Here is a 17763-nt window from a genome sequence, read left to right as displayed (position 1 = left end):
GATTTACATAGTGGTACTCTCTATATCTCCATTCTACTCATTGGCTTAACTGTGAAGTAACTGTGTGGTTTCTTTTTTCCAGGTACAATTTGACCCTTTTCTTCTCATCTCCCCTAACCTCTGAGTATTTTGCTTCAGAATTAAAATTTCTTCCTATAGTCTTCTTCAGGAAAAGTATTTAGCAGAATTCCAAGGGGCTTTATGTTACAAATTAGATAACTGAGCCCCAGGGGGTAGAAATGACTCTTCTGGGAGTTCAAAGAGGCTTGCTATCACACATCTTCTTCAAAAAAACAATATCACAGCAATAAATGGTATCTGGGGCATATATTCCAGAAAATGGAATGAGGAAAGCAAATATTAAGTGTTTACTGTATGTAATATACTGGTGAAGTCAACATAAAAATGGCAGCCCCTGCCCTCAAGGAGCTCACAATCTAATGACTGAGAGAGACAACACATAAGGAAGGTTTCAGCTGCAAGTCAGACAGAAAGGTCCCAGGACCTTAGGATGTAGCCACAAAGCAGATGGCAATGCCTTTTCTTTACTGTCATAAAATGAATTTATCCTAAAGCTGTACTAACATTTCCATCTTATTTTGTTGCTTTGTTTGGGTTTTTGCCTGACATTGAGAGTTTTAGCAAACTGAAAGGAAAACCCCAGCTGACATGGTCCAAAAAAACTGTCCCCAGGGTAAAATAAAACTAAAAATAAGCACTATGATCCGATTTGGGGGTAATGATAACCTACTCAGAGATGGTAAAATTTAAACTTAATTGTTTATATTCCCCTTGAACTTTTAAATTTCTTCCTTTAAACTCTGGTTCATATGTCTAATTATAGTATTCGGTTCTTATCTGTGTATAACACAAAAGTTGTTAAGCACCACAGAATTATACTTCCTAACAAAATCATTTGAATTGTCAAATATCAGTAACCCCTCCGTCTGTTCACCTCTTCTAGATTTAACAAACTATGTTTGTCCTAGTGAAACAACAGTCAAGAGGAAATAATGAGTGAATCATAAAATGTTAGAATTGGAATGTCGTTGAACTTCATTTTACAAATAAAGAAACTGAGGCCCAAGGGCATTAAGTGAATTCTCACAAGGTCAAATAGTTAAGGAAGGATCCAAGATTCAAATAAAGTTCTTCTGGCATTTGCACTAGGCCACAGTGACTTTGCATTTTTCATCAGAGTCTGAGCTATTACCACTAAAATTTGGTGACTAGAACAAAATAAAGATTTTATGATACAGATCATCTCAGCAACATTCTTCCAGAACTCTAGTAATAAATTTGGATGGAAGATAAGTCTGAGGTAAGGACAATCCACAGAGACAAATTGTTGTTGTTTAGACGTTTCAGTTGTATCCAACTCTTCATGACCTTGTTTGGGGTTTCCTTGGCAAACATACTGGAGTGGTTTGCCATTTCCTTCTCCAGCTCATTCTACAAATGAGGAAACTGAGGCAAACAGGATTAAGTGACTTGCCCAGGGTCACACAGTTAGTATGTGTCTGAGGCTGGATTTAAACTCTGGTCTTCCTGACTCTAGGCCCAGCACTCTATCCACTGAACCACTTAGTTGCCCAAGACCAACAAATAATGGATTTAATTATCTTAAGCAGAGCCAAGTAAATGCCAATACTGAAAGAATAACTGTGTAATAACATACAAGGAAAGTAAATTTGAATGCATAGTTACCATAAATCTTGGATGAGAGACTTTTCTCCTTACCTTTGCATCGACTTTATTTATATTTTGGCAAGTACAGGCAGTAACTATCAGGTGATGGCAGCGCTTATGAACAACACAGGTGCAGACTATGAAATTTTAAAAAACAAAAACAAATTATTCATTACAAAAATGCACAACTTAAAACGTAGTAGTAACTGAGTAAGTAAATGCTATGTCTAAACAATGCCAAGATAACAGAATGAAAAATCAATTATTAGCCCATCTCCAAATATTTACTTAGTGTGGCGCTGGTAAATGTCTAACAACTGGGTCTCTCCAAAAAATGTGTGAATAGCACACTTTTAAATTTAATTTGCATTATTAACAGTTTGCCCATTAATTTATTAATTCGAGAAATCAACAAAACAACATATCAATATATTAGCCTTTGCTGATTTCCAAGGCGTAAGTGCTCCCACTGAAAATTTAACAATCAGCTCTCTTGTCTGGCTCTAGTACATCCTGAAAATCTCCTCCTCTCTACCCCAAAAAGGTCAAAGACAGAAAAACACTCATGGATTCCAAAATATTCATAGCAGCACTTTCTGTGATAGCTAAGAGCTAAAAACAAAGTAGCTGCCCATTGACTGGGAAATGGCTGGACAGGTTGTGGTAGGCAGATGTAAGAGCACATGACTGTGCTATAAGAAATGATGACTATGAAGAATTCAGAGAAATGTGAGAATTATATGAACAGATACATAGTAAAGTAAGCAGAACCAAATGGAAAAAACAACAGCAAAACATTAAATCGAACATTATAATGACCCAGTTTGGTCCTAGGAAAAAAAATGAGAAAATGCTCATCCCTTCATTGCAAAGGTGAGGGAATAAAGGTAAGGAACCATTACATGTACTATTAGACTTTGTTAAATGTTAATTAGTTTTGTTCAACTGCTTTCTTTCTTTTTTTTTTTATTCCGTTACAAGAGGTGGTGCACTGGGAGAGGGGGAAAAGGAAGGAGTAAATTTGGAAATAAAGGTGATATAAAAAAATCAATGACTTCTTTCCTAAAATAAAAGGAATTCACCTAGATCAGAGGTGGGGAACCTGCAACCTTGAGGCCACGCGTGGCCCTCTAGGTCCTCGAGTGTACCATGTGTGGCCTTGAGGCCATAGGTTCCTGACCCCCGCTCTAGGTATTTTGCCTATAAGATCATATCTATAAGAGTGTTTCCTTTCTATCCCCACTGTTATTACACTAGTTGTATTGGAAGGGCCTTCTTACCCCTCCCCTGGAACATAGCCCCCAAACCAGTCTCGCCTGCCTTCATTCCCTACTCCAATCTATCCTTTATACTGTTAGAAAAATCTTACCTAACTGTAGCTCTAGCCAACTCAGAATGATATAACAAAACTAATTAGGGGGCCTCATGTCATTCACAGTACCTTTTCTTAACTGTTGCTAATTAGTTTGGATCTTAGCACAATAATTATATGAATCCATATAAAAACTCACTATCTTCATCTTGAAATTATCTCACATCTTTCTTAATTTTTTAGAACACTGGCTTGAAAATGTGCTTATACTTCCTGTCCCTGTATACTATTGGTGCTGTCACTGCTCAGTTATATCTGATTCTCCATAACCAGATTTGTGGTTTTCTTGGCAAAGATACTGAAGTTGTTTGCTATTTCCTTCTCCAACTCATTTTGCAAATGAGGAAACTGAAGCAAACAAGGTTGAATGACTTGCCCAGGGTCACACAGCTAGTAAGTATCTGAGGTCAGATCTGAACTCAAGAAGATGAGTCTTCCTGATTCTAGGCCTGGCACTCTATCTACTACACCACCTGGTTCCTGTATACAGTATACCACTATATTTGTGGTCCTTCTATTAGTATTACCACTAGCAACAAGGCCACTAAAAGCCAAAATTTATCTTTGAGATAGAAGTATATTGTTATATTGACAGTGGTTTGTAGTAGCTTTTTAAAAAAAGAATTAAGTAAAAGAAAAAAGAACTCTGATGTCTATAATATAACCAATTGAATAATACCTATCATTGTAAAGTTCAGAATTTTATTATGGTTTTTATTTTTTCTGAATTTAATGAGAAGGAGGAGGAGTGGGGGAGAGGGAGAAGGAAGAGGAGAGAAGAGAGAAAGAAAAGAAGAAAAGAGAGGAGAGGGAAAGGGAGGGAGGGAGATAGGGGGGTGGAGAGAGACAGAGACAGAGACAGAGAGAGAGAGAGAGAGAGAGAGAAAGAGAGAGAGAGAGAGAGAGAGAGAGAGAGAGAGAAGAGAAAGTAGGTTGTTGAAGCATCTTTAAAAATGCACAGAAGAGAAAGAAGGAAGTTCAGTGAGACTGAGAGAAAGAAGTAGAACAGCTTTGAAAGTAACATTCTGAATTCATTATTTATCATATAATTTTCTTAAAAGCAAGCTACACCTAATAATGATTTGTGGCATCACATATAATCCTCTTTTCTGTTCTACTTTGTATTCTCTCTCTCTCTCTCTCTCTCTCTCTCTCTCTCTCTCTCTCCCCTCCTCTTCCTCATCAAATTCAGAAAAAAATAAAAACCATACTAAAGTTCTGAATTGTATAATGATAGCTATCCTGGTTCATGATCCTCCAAGAGTGAAATTTCCCTTTCAATTGCTATCTAAAAAAATATAAAAATGAATTGAGGAAAGCAGAATCTTAGAATCTTTGCCGGACCTTAACAGAAGCTAAAAAATTCAAAAGACCATCTGTTCCAATACATTTATTTTCCAGATGAGGAAATTAAGGATTAAAGAGATTAAGAAGAGGAAGGGCTAACCAAATTTTAGGACATAAGAAATATTTCTGTCCTAATTTGAGATATAATGTTTTATTCGCCATTGAAAACGCAGATCTTTAAATATATATTTTTTTCTCTAGCAGTCTTTTTATGACATTCCCTTACCTTGGCACTGATATCCTTGTTTCCCAAACAATCCCCTGTTCAAAACAAAAAAAAGAAAAAGAAGAAATGTCAACAGCAATCATCACGTAACTAGAATAATTAAAAGCAAACCTAAATTCTGTTTTCTGATTATTTACAAAGATTCATAATTCTATGGCAACAGCCACAACTACGTGATTCCTGAGTTAGTATTTGAAACCCTATTACCAAGAGGCTAAGACCTAATGGAGAAGATAATTTAACTACCATAATGAATTTTGGTAATCACATTGCAAATATACCCCTATAAATCCCAAAGCTACAATTCTCACAAAAATACAGTACCATCTAGGCGTGCATCCATTTGCTCTTTCATATTCTTTCTTGCTTTCTCCTATAGTAAGGAGAGGCAGCTTCTTTCCCTCACGACACTACACTATCAAGGCCTTCAGAGGGAAAAAGCAGAACTTAGCCACCCACAGCTTCAACTTTTATTTCTTAGGCTAGGACTCACATAAGTGTATGTGTATGTGTGCATGTGTATATACATATGTATGTAAATATGCCTGTACATATGTCTAGAAAGAGAAACTTTAGGAAAATCTTTTATTTCCTATTAGTAAATGATCATATGGAATACTTACTATTTATCTCTACCACCAGTGAAGTTTCATTGTTTTTTCCTGTAGTGTCGATATATTCAAGCTGACCCACTTATACCCAGCTCCCCCGGGAGCATGTGACCACTAGCCTGGATTCACAAGACAGCTGTTGCCCATGATTAAGGGTGTAGTCTGTGGCCATGAAAGTTTCATTCATAGGGATGAAAGCCGTGACTGTCCTCATTAGCACTGTGTTCTAAGGATCTGGGTTAATTGTGATGGAGACTATAACAGCAAATTTAAAATTAAATATGAATTTTTATACAAGTTGCAGAGAAGTGACTAGGATTTGCTGGTTTGTTGACTCTCCAATTTAGATGCCTCCTCAGAAGTAAGGAGTGAGGCTATGAATAAGAAAGTAAGTAAGGCAGAGTAGAGCTAAAGAGACATAAATGTTTTTTTTTTTCTCTTGTAGAACTAAGAAAAGATCTACATGATTTGGTAGTTATTTTCTATTTATATATTTTGCTAATATATACACACACACACACACGTCTCAAAAGTCTTAGTGCAGTTTTAAGCTAAAGCTAAAGTCTAAACACCCATTTAAAAATACAGTAGACAAATGTAATAATATATGATCGTGCTATAAGAAAATGATGAATATGAAGAATTCAGAGAAATATGGGAAGACATATGAACTGATGCATAGTGAAGTAAGCAGAACCAAATGGAAAAAATAGCAACAAGAAGCCACTAAACTGAATGTAGTAACAACCAAGCTTGGTCTTAGGGAAAAAATAAAGATGCAGAGGCAAGGGACCATAGCTAGAACTAAAGCTTAAAACTGAACTAAGACTTTTGGGACACTGTGTATACACTTGTGTGTTTTTTTTTGTACATGCAAATAAGCACACATATATGTATATATGCACACACAAAGATGCATACATACATAATAGCCCACATTTGTATGGTGATTATAATTTACTAAGAGCATTCCTCACAACAATGTTATGAGGTAAGTAGAGGTGATACCACCTTAGAGGAGAAATAATGAGGTAACTGTGTTTCAGCCAGGTTAAGTGACTGGTCCCAAGTCATGAAGCTAGTAAGTGGCAGGTGTTTAATATGTGACAGTGATACTAGTTAGCCCTCATGACTTTTACCATGTGGAACACTCCCCCAGTAGAACACAAGTCCTTCAAGGTTAGGGACCCTCTTGTTTTTGCCTTTGGATCCTCAGTCCTCGCTGGATCACAGGATTAGATCCAGAAGGTGCCCTGAAGGTCGTCTGTTCCAACATCCTCATTTTATAGACGAGAAGACTAAGGCCCAGAGAAATTAAGACCCTTGCCCCAAATCACAGAGGGAGTTAAGAGGCAGAGACAGGATTCTTGGGCCTCTGCCTCCAGATGCAGGATGCTGTCCATGGCGCCATGATGGGTACTTTACAAATGTTTGTTGAACTGAAAAATAATAAAATCTGATTGGTGGATAATGTTCCTCTGAAGGAAAAGCAATTAGCAAATTTAGCAGTGTTGTATGTACTCAAATTGAGAGGCGGCAGAGTGTAAGGGTGGGAGCAGAGAGCAGATGACCTGGGCTCAATCCCGTCACTTTCGAGCTGTGTGACCTTGTCCAAACTGTTTAATCTTGCTGGACATCTTTCCTCATTTCTCATCTTTAAAATGGAGAGAATAAGACTTGTGGGGATCAAATGAGATATCGACCGCAAAGGACTTTGTGAACGGTAAAGCCTTTTATAGATGTCTCCTCTCGGTACACCGGAGCTCATCTGAGCCTCACAACGCTGTGGCATAGGTATTATTAACACCATTTTACACATGAGGAAACTGAAGGCTGAAAGGGTAACTGACTTGATCATGGTCAAAAAGCTGGCCAGAAGCAGAATTTGAATCCAAAACTCTCTTGGCTCTGGGTCCAGTGATAGTATTATGCATTCGTACCTCAATGTAGGGGATAGCTAGATGGCTCAGTGGATAGAGTGCTAGGCCTGGAGACAGGGAAGCTTGAGTTCAAATCCAGCCCTAGACATTTACTAGCTATATGACCTTGGGCAAGTCACTGTTAGCCTTAACTGATTACTCTGGAGAACGAAATGGCAAACTCCTCTAGTATCTTTGCCAAGAAAACTCGTGGACAGTATGGTCCACAGGATCACAAAGAGTAGAACAGAACTGAATGACTGAACAGCTCTCATTCAGGTCCTACGCTGTACTATACTCATTACTAATGTTAATGTGTGAAGATGCTGATTTGACCCAACCAATCACTGTCCCCAAAGTTTTAAGGCAAGCATACCTGTAAAAATTAAAACAGGTTATAATTTTCTCACTGGCACTAATGACTGGATACATGCTGACTTTAAAATGTGCCAGCTAGGGGGACAGAGAGAAGAGAGCGACAGATCTTATTTCAAATCCTATCAAACCCTTAATAGCTGTGTGGTCACAGGCGAGGCGCTTAACCCCCGTGAGCCTCCATTTTCTCATATATAAAACGGGGAGAATAACACCACCCACCCTCCCAGGGCTGTGGTGAGGACCAAATGAGATAATGTATGTAATTGTTGCTATTCAACTGTTTCGTTCATGTCCACCTCTTTGTGACCCCATTTGGGGTTTTCTTGGCAAAGATACTGAAGCTGTTTTCCATTTCCTTCCATAGTTCATTTTACAGCTGAGAAAACTGAGGCAAACAGGGTTAAGTGACTTGCCCAGGGTCACACAGCTAATAAGTGTCTGAGACCTGATTTGAATTTGGGTCTTCCTGACTCCAGGCCCAGTGCGCTATCCACTGCAACCACCCAGCTGCCCCAAACATATGTAAAGTGCTTTATAAATCTTATATAATTGTTAGCTACTATTGCTATTATTAAACCATGAGATTTGGGAAGAAGCATTTAAATAGGACTCTGATGAACTTCCTAACTATTCCTACTTACTTTAGGCAATGACCTAAATCATCTTTTGCAATAACACATATATGAGCGAAGAGATCTATATATTCATTCTCTCTCTCTCTCTGTCTCATAACACTTTCTATTCCTGTTTTCTTATAATGCAGTAGCTCACTAAAAGAGAATTCTGTGAGCTCAAGTGATTTACGAGGCAGACTTGCTTTCTAAACACCCTTGAGCTGTGATGTGTAGTGAACGCTTCCTGGAGATAATTCACAATTTTTACCTCTTGACAGAGATACCAAAACTAGAGATTAGGGTATGATTGTTGACAGAGGTTAAGTTATATAGATCACTGAAGCTCCTCTACAACTTAATTGTCTTAAAATTGTGTCAAGAGGTTAAGCAATGTTCCCAGGGTCACAAAGCTAGCAGTACCTGTCAGAGATGAGACTTGGGCCCAGGTATTGCTGGCTCTTATCACGGTATGAAGTAAAAAAAAAAAAACAAACCAGCCATAATTCTCTGTGCCTACTATATTAATGAAGAATTGCTCACAAAATTCAATATATGCCTACAAATCCACATTAGGAAATTGTCAACTCATAATTTCTCAGGATCTGCTCATCCAACTTGGAGATAATCTAGACCCTTCACTCCTTTTCCTCTTTAACTTCTGACCACTTGCTTCCTATCCATTTTATGGCATCTTAGGCAGAGAAAGCAAAGAGAAATAAGAATACATGAAACACACCCCTGTAATTCCTGTTGCTGGGTAGGATAAGGCTGGGGGATGACTTGAGCTCAGGAGTTCTGAGCTGCAGTAGGAAGCAGGGGTGTATTGGTAAATGTTAACAACTTTCTCCAAAAGAAAAAAATGTAGGAGCACTGTACTTTAATGTCTTATCTTCTTTAACATTTTCTTCATCATTTTCTTAAGTTTTTTTTAAACAATCAACAAAACAATTAACCAAGCCATGATATGTGACATTTATAAATTTCCAAGGTATAAATGCTCTCACATTGAAAATTTAACAATTGGCTCTCAGGAGCCAGTTCAAGCTACCTTCAGTACCCTTCTGGGCTAAAGCCAAACAGGTATCCACAATAAATCTAGTACCAATAGAACGAGACCCTGGAAGCCTAGGGTGACTAGGCTGCCTAAGAAGGGGTCAACAAACCCAGGTCAGAAAAACCAAGCAGGTCAAAGCTTCCATGCCAATCAATACTGGCTGTACTTCCAGCCAGTCAAGAGACGAAGGAAGGAAGAACGGAAGGAAGGAAGGAAGGAAGGAAGGAAGGAAGGAAGGAAGGAAGGAAGAAAGGAGGGAAAGAAGGGAAAAAGGGAGGGAGGGAGGGAGGAGGGAAGAAGGAGGAAGGAAGTCAGCAAGGGAACAAGAGAGGGAAGGAGGAAAGGAAAAGGGAGGAAGAGGGAAGAGCAAAGCGAAGGGAAGAGACTTCCATCGGGGAGTTTTGATACTTGTTTGCAGCTCTGGTAAAAGGTTTGAGAGTACAACAGTTTGACACTATTGACTAAAATGAAATTTCCAGGTCACCAAAAAAACCCCTAAATTAACCATTCTATCCTTGTATAACACAATTAAGCAGAATATAGAGCTGGTTCTATAAAATCATAACTGATAAGGAAAAAGGTACAGAGGAGGAAATGGAGGAATCATACCATATGAACTCCTTGCAATGTGAACAGTAGGTAGGTTGTCTCAGATATGTTGCCATAAACTTATGCCCATTAATTTGATGAACTCGTCTTCGCATAGCTCTTTGGCGCTTCCGAGTAAAATGCTTGAAGATTCTGTCTCTCTGGAGAGTTGCTGTAAGATGAAAGAGGAAAAGAAATATGTAACGAATTTGCAAAGCTGCATATGAACTATAAATAAACTATTTCGAATATATAAAATGCATTTGTCATTCTTTAAGATTTAAAAAAAACACAGAGTGCTTCTTTTGTTACTGTACTGTAAAGATTCATGTTTGTGGCTCTGTAGCTATATCTCCATAATGGCACTTATCATTTGTGATAGTCACAATTTAACAAAATTTGTTGTTTGCTGTTGATTTTCAAAGCAGAATATCACGAGCCACACTAATAAATATAAGAACAGCACTAAAAACACCAATAATAGTGACAGATTAGTTGTGCCAAAGGAGGTGGCTGAAATCGTAGCTTCTCTACAAACCTAAAAAGTGGTCAGGCCAGATAAGATCCATTATTATTGCCTCAAATGCCTCACAGTGGTGCATTAATAATTAACAAGGCACTTTACCAGCTTCCTCTCAGAGGTAAGCCTGATCTCCCCTTTCTTAACAGAAAGTATCTATTACCAAAGATGAAAATGCCAATGATCTCTCCAAATATAGTTTAATTACACATTTATGTAATTTATACAAGGTTTATTGACTGACTGACACTCAGAGCTTGTATCATAAAAGAATCTATAAACGCTTACTACAAATAAAATATTGGCTTAGGAACAAAAAGAAAGGGGGGGCGGTGTCAAAAAGTCCCATATATGTGTGTGTGTATATATATATATCTATATATATATAGATATATATATAGATATATAAAGAATAATTGTCTACCTGGGGATTATTGAATAAGCTGCCCTAAAACACTGTACCCTTTACACTGTCTTTACTGATTATCCCAATGTTTCTAACTCAATTCTGCACCCATGACGTCTTTATGAATGACAAGCATGTAATACAGACCCACATATGGTAAGAATGCCAGTATATCTGACATCCATATGGTAAACCGTTTTCTACTTAAAAGATGACACTAACAAAGTTCTATCAAGACCAATTCATATAAAACATCATATTTTTTCAGAGAGAAAGTTTAAGCCCATTATAATTCTGCCTAACCTTAAATCCATCATCACCTGTCCTAAATAGAACTACTGATGACTTTCGAATTAAAGGAGTCAAACCAACTGATTTGAATAGGTAACATCAAGTTTTATGGCTCCACTGAAAAAAAAAATACACTAAAAATGTCCATTAATGTCATCTCATGGACTCTCTCCAATGATATATGAAGATGTCATCTGGACTTGCTAAGTGTAAAATTCTTAATGTACACCAAGGAAAGGGAGAGACTAAAGGGAGAGACTGAAGGTTCTGAGTTTGACATCAAGATTGTCACACTGAATCCATGCCCTAGGTATGGAGCATAAAGATATCAAGGGAAAGGCTGTGGCTGAATATATTCAGAGAAATCAAAGCTGAATAGGAAGAACAGACTGAACTAATTAACACTGACTCAACACCAGTCTTAATGAAGACATTTAGATTAGTAAAATAGACTCTAACAGATTTTAAAAATATTCTAACAAAAAATAATAAAATATTAATGAAGCATAGGACCCAACACCTTATAGCTATAGGAAATATTGTATATATGTGTGTCTGTATATGTATATATATATATGTATGTATATGTATATACACGCACATATATCAGCTATAGAAAGATTAACACTTCAGGAAGAATATAGATACAGATGTAGATAGATATTCTGAGACCATAACAAAGCTACAGAAACCAAACGATGATAAAAGCTATAGGCCAATAGATTTTTAAAATAACTATAAATGTCCATGAAATGACTATAAAAAGAAAGAATTCAAAGGAGTGGTAGCTATATGAACTCAATAATATCTCACGTGCAAACATGTGGTTGTCATGTGGTTTATTTATGAAAATGGAAGGAATAATGATGGCAATTCTGGACCAGGTCATTGATACCAGAAAGTATGGAAGATATCTATATCCTAAGGATCCTGAACTTAGTAATCAATGTAGATTATACATAGAATATTATGAGTATTTGATATGAAAAAAGTGATAAAAGCTGTATAATACTATGCTTCAAGATTTAACAATTTGCCACCTACCACATAACTATCAGGATGTGACCTGGTGACTAGAATTACATATCAGAAGATTGAGAAATCTTTCCATAGACTGATAGCCAACAAATTCCAATACTGTAATATTACAGACCTCAAAACACCCTAGCCAAATCATTCAATAAACTGTACTCAAGACTGCCCATTATCACAGACTTGCCTAGACAGAATACTGATGAATAAAAACTTAAGAGCAATACTTTTCATATATTTGTTAAGCCATTCTCCAATTGATGGACATCTACTTAGTTCCAGTTCTCTGCTACTATCAAAAGTTCTGCTATAAATATCTTGGTGTATATATAGGGACTCTCTTATCTATAGCCTCTTTATGATACAAGCCTAATAGTGGAATCTCTGCATCAAAGGGTTTGGACATAGTAGTCACTCTGTCTGCCTAATTCCAGATTGCTTTCCAAAATGCTTATACTAATAGCTCTGCCAATAATGAAGTACTGTGCTTCTCTTCCTATATCTTATGTTCTGTCATCTTTGTGAATTTCCAATGTATGAAGTGACACCTCAGAGTTGTTTTGATTTACACTTATCTTAGTAGTAGTGATGTGGGGCATTCTTTCATGTGATTGTTAAGAGTCTGCAATTCTTTTGAGAACTGTTTGTTCATATACTTCAACCACTCTTCTATTGGGGACTGGCTTTGGTCTTATATCTTTGTATCTATAGACATATAGATATTTATCTATCTACATATCTGTTAATCATTTATATGTCTTAGATATCAATCCCCTATCAGAGAAATTTGCTAAAGATTTTCTCCCATTCAACCACTCCAAGAACAATAAATATTTTAACATTTTGCCATGGCAAATACTCACAATCTTCAAGTTACAACGGAAAAAAGATTAAATACAGACACTTAACAAAGGAGATCAAAATCATGTGGGAACAGAATAAGCAGCATGTCTTCCCTGTTAATCTTGCCTGTTATTAGAGTTATATCAAAGGTGTATTTAGTGAGACTATAGAGGATGAATTTATATCCTAATACTTTTATTTAGCTACAAAAATCAGTGATTTCACCCACTTGTGGAATAGCAAATAGAATATTAAATATAAAAGAACAATTAGAGGAGAGCAACTTGTCTTAGGACGGCTTCTATTTGTATGCCATCCAAAAGATGAGAATGAGACAATGATGATGATGATGATGATGATGTTTATGATGATAGTAACAAAAATAACAGCTGGTTTTTAAATTGCATTTTAAGGTCTGCAAAGCTCCTTACATACATTGTCTCCTTTGACCTTCAAAATAAACCTGTAGGTTAGTGCTATGATAATTCCCATTTTACAGATAAAGGACTTTTATGAAGCTTAGAGAGCTTGACTGCTTTGCCCAGGGACACAGCTAATAAGTGGGTTAAGTGGTATTCGAACGTAATTGTCCTTGTCTCCCTACTAGAACTCTTGCCACTATACTACACGGCCTCTCACCAATGACCAAGGCAGGGACACAGAGGTACACTAGGTCCAGCTGTCTAAAATCTATGATATACCTAAAGGGTTCCCTCCCCTCTCTCATCTGTCCCTATAAAGTGCTTGAAGCAACATGCCTACAGCTCCAACATCCAGGGCACCGAGAAAGGGTAAGACAGGAACAAAATAGTCTGAGTCACCAGCAGCATCCATGTCTGCTTCCCATGTTGTATAATCAGCAGTAGCACCAGCCCCCTCCCACAATGCCTGTTTATTCCTTTGGATCCTTTGACAGCTACAACAATATACTGTGGGATAGGAGCACATGCACACGTAGAGCTGGCCTTGTGGTCCCTGGAGCAATATTTAGTCAAAGTGGTGGCAGCTGCCACACTGACTATCAGTCAGCCCCATCCTTTGCCAGACATTGAGTGGTAGCAGTGGCTGACTAGCGATCCAGCCTACAAAATTAGTCTGTGGGCTGTTCTAGCTATTGCGAAACCTTTTTTTTCTGAGAGGAGAAAGCTACTGCTGCAGTTGCATGCAAAACAGAGACTGAATCTTCTACCATTTTGCCGTAATTTTTTTTTCTGTTATCCCTTCTCACATGGATTTTCTGTAAGGAAGATCAGAAAAGTTGTCTGAAAAGGTATCCCACACCAGTCGCCTACCACTGGATACCTAATAGGAGCACTGTGATACCTCCCAAAGTGTTGTTCTTGGCTCCCATACTGACAGGAGGGTGACTGTACTTGGATCAATCGATCAATCAACATTTGTACCTATTATGGGCCAGGCCCTGTGCTAAGTGCTAGGGATGCAAAAAGAGGCAAAAGATAGTCCTTGTGTTCAAGAATTACAATCCAGTGGGAGAGACAACACGGAGATAGTTTTATATTGCTTATGTGTGTATATGTCCATATGTGTGTATATACAAACATACATACATATACATACACACACATATATGTGTGTATTTTATATACATATGTACATATATATATATGTATATCAAGCTATATACAGGGTAAATAAACAGAGGGAAGGCACTGAAATTAAGAGGGGTTGGAAAAGGTTTCCTGTAGAAGGTGGGATTTTAATTGAGACTTAAAGGAAGAGGGAGGTCAGTAGTCTTATCAGGGGAGGGAGAACAACCCAGGCATGGGGGACAGACAGAGAAAATACCTGGAGCCAAGAGATGGAGTGTCTTCTTTGTGGAACAACAAGGAGGCCCGCGTCACTGGATCAAAGAGCATGTGTCAGGGAATAAAGTGTAAGAAGACTGGAAATGTAATAAGGGTCTAGTTTATGAAGAGTTTACGAAGGGCTTTGAATGCCAAATAGAGCATTTTACATTTGATCCCGGAGGTGAAAGGGAGCCACTGGAATCTACTGAGTGGGAGTGGGTGGGTGGGAGTGTGTGACATGGTGGGATCTGTGCTTTAGGAAAGTCACTCTAGAGGTTGAATGTATTGGAGTGGGGAGAGACTCAGGCAAGCAGACCGACCAGCAAGCTATTGCAAAAATCCAGGTTTGAGGTGATGAGGGCCTGCTTCAGGGAGGTGGCAGTGTCAGAGGAGAGAAGGAGGGAATGTATGAAAGACACTGACAAGGTGAAATCGACAGACCGTGGCCACAGCTTGGATATGTGGCCTGAAAGAAAGTAAAGAAACCAAGATGGTTCCTAGGTGGTGAGCCTGAGGGACTGTTGGAAAACTCGGGTTCAAATCCAGCCTCAGACACTTATTAGCTATATGGCAAGTCACTAAACGTCTCTCAGTCTTGGCTTCCTCTTCTGCAAAATTGAAATAATAATAATAATAGCACCTACTCCAGGGGGTTGCTGTGAGGATCAAATTAGATTATATTTGTAAAACATTCTGGAAGCGTTAGACTATGCCAGCTATTATTAAAAACTCCCGTGTTAGAACATTAAAAATTAAATCATCTCCATGCCATAATAAAGCAGTGGAGCAGATCTTTAGAGAACGACTTTTGAAATTTAGTATAAAATTTTCTAAGACTTTCTTTTTTTCTATTATTTTCCATGATTGTCTTTAGTTTCAAAAAGCAAAGAAACATATAACATGATAATATTCTTTAGTCTTAAAAGTAGCTCAAAGTTTTTCAAATGAAAGGAAGATTATGTATTAAAAAGTGTGAAGAGAACAGAAAGAAATAAACCTAGAAGTGCATTCTGGTCCCTGGCACTGATTCTTCAGCTCCTCTGTGGATCACAGAGGGCAGCATCCTCATTGTTTATACTACTCATTTAGGTCAGAGTTAGGAGAACTAAATATTTAATTCTGTTGTGTCAAACCAAATAGGACTTGAAAAATTGGTTAGATCACATTTCTCTCAACCACATGACATCAGAATCTGACATGTTTTGTGGCTGAAACTGGTATTTCAACTTTTGTACCCAAGTATTCTTAGAGCAATAGGTGAAAAGGAGAATTAAATGGTATGAAGAGCTTATATGAGGTCAAGATACTATATGTGCTCCCTCACGAGGCATTGGTTACTACAAGCCGTCAGTCTGAGGTATAGAGGGGAGGCGATTGTAGTGTTACATGAAAAAAAGGAACTGATAATTTTGAAATCAAATTCAGGATTCCATTTGGGGAAACCTAATTTTGAACTGATACTTCACAAAGATCTTCAGAAAATAATAATAAGGCCACAGAAAACATCTAAGTTACAGAGTTACAGAAAGTTTCTGTGGCAGCAACATAATCTTAAACTCAAAACACCCTTCAGTTAGTTTAGGTCTTTGTAGACTAGCTTAAATCGTCTCTTCTTAAAAGTCAAGCAAAAAAAAATCTTAGTTGTTTCATCCTCTGAATATATTTTGCTAAAATCTGCTTGAATTCAAGATGTCATATTCATTAGATTATACTTTAGATAGTTCTAGGATATTTTGCCGGTAGTCAACAGTCAGTCAATAAGCATTTAATCAACAAGCACCTAATATGTACCAGGCACTGTGCTAGTAGGTCCTTGGAATATAATGATAAAAGTGAAATAGTCCCTGCCTGCGAGGACCTTATTCTAGTTGAAAAAGCAATATACACATACATATATACATATATATATATACATATACACATATATATGTGTGTGTGTGTATGTATGCATGTATATGTGTGTGTATTATGTATAGTATGTGTATATATTATGTATATACACAAATGTATATACATAGTGAATCCCCAACAGTCATGTGTTTAATTTTCATGACGTCAAGCATTTGTGTGATTTTATTGGTAACCTCACTTTCACTTTTGTGTTGATAACTGCACATTCGTATCTATGCACAGTAGAGAAAAAAAAATGAGAGGCATGATGCATGCAAGTTTGTGGAGCAGCTGGTATCCTACAAGGCGTTTTACCGGTCTTGTTGTTCTATATCACTTGGTCTACCATTGCAAAGAGTTCCCAGGGCATTCATCGCATTTTTTCATTGTTTGCTTCAAAACTCCAGTTTTATATTGCAATTATACCCCCAAAGTGTAGTCCAAGTCCTTTGAGCACTAAGGTGATGTTGATATCTCTCCAGTCTCAGGATCTTCCAACAGCAGTGACTAAAGTCCCAGCAAGCTCTCCCTTGGTTTTCAGAGAGAGGCCAAGGTAGAGAGGTTTACAGCAGTATGACATACAGTACAATGCCCTCATGCTGCCAATTGACAGAGTTGAAGGTGAGATTCAGATTAAGAAGTGTTTTAGTTTTAAGAATTTTATTTGCTGCACAGTATTTATCATATTGTAGGTTTCATGTGTTATGAAAAGTGAACATTGTCTGAAATCAATGTGTGCGTTTTTTTAAATTGTGATATTAGCATCAAAGGTCACAGATTTCTAGGGAATTACTAGTGAGAAAAAATGTTTTTCATGTTACCAATTTTATTTTGTGTACTGAATTTTATAGAGTATTTCATGGTTACTATGTTAGGAAAAGTGCATATTATCAGAATTAATATTTTATTACAAAGAATTGTATGCAGAAAAGAGTATTTTTGGAAATTTCTAGTGAAAGATTAGTTTTTGGAGGTCATGGGAACCTAACTCCCTATTTCCTATAGGTTCAATGTATCAACATTCATGTTTCTGACTTGTGCGATGTTTTCTAAGAACATGACCCCTGCAAACGTAGAGAATTGACTGTATATACAAACACATACTAAGTAGAAGCAAGGTAAATTTGGCCTTGAAGGTACTAATAGATACTGCAGATGGATGATTAGCTGAACCC

At 37.4% G+C, this 17763-nt stretch overlaps 1 protein-coding gene across 1 annotated transcript in view; it reads right to left on the bottom strand.

Moving 5' to 3' along the window:
* PRKCH (protein kinase C eta) overlaps positions 1-17763 on the bottom strand; it is a 285052-nt gene that overhangs the window by 133393 nt on the left and 133896 nt on the right. Inside the window, exons 3-5 of the mRNA XM_036736401.1 lie at positions 9820-9970; positions 4635-4669; positions 1741-1826 (exon numbers count right to left, since the gene is read on the bottom strand). Coding sequence (XP_036592296.1) covers positions 1741-1826; positions 4635-4669; positions 9820-9970 — 272 coding nt within the window. The remainder of the gene's footprint in view (positions 1-1740; positions 1827-4634; positions 4670-9819; positions 9971-17763) is intronic.

Source organism: Trichosurus vulpecula, chromosome 8 (genome assembly GCF_011100635.1).
Source record: "Trichosurus vulpecula isolate mTriVul1 chromosome 8, mTriVul1.pri, whole genome shotgun sequence".
Taxonomy (NCBI): Eukaryota; Metazoa; Chordata; class Mammalia; order Diprotodontia; family Phalangeridae; genus Trichosurus; species Trichosurus vulpecula.
The sequence above is the reverse complement of the archived record's forward strand: the minus strand, read 5'-3'. Positions and strand labels throughout refer to the sequence as shown.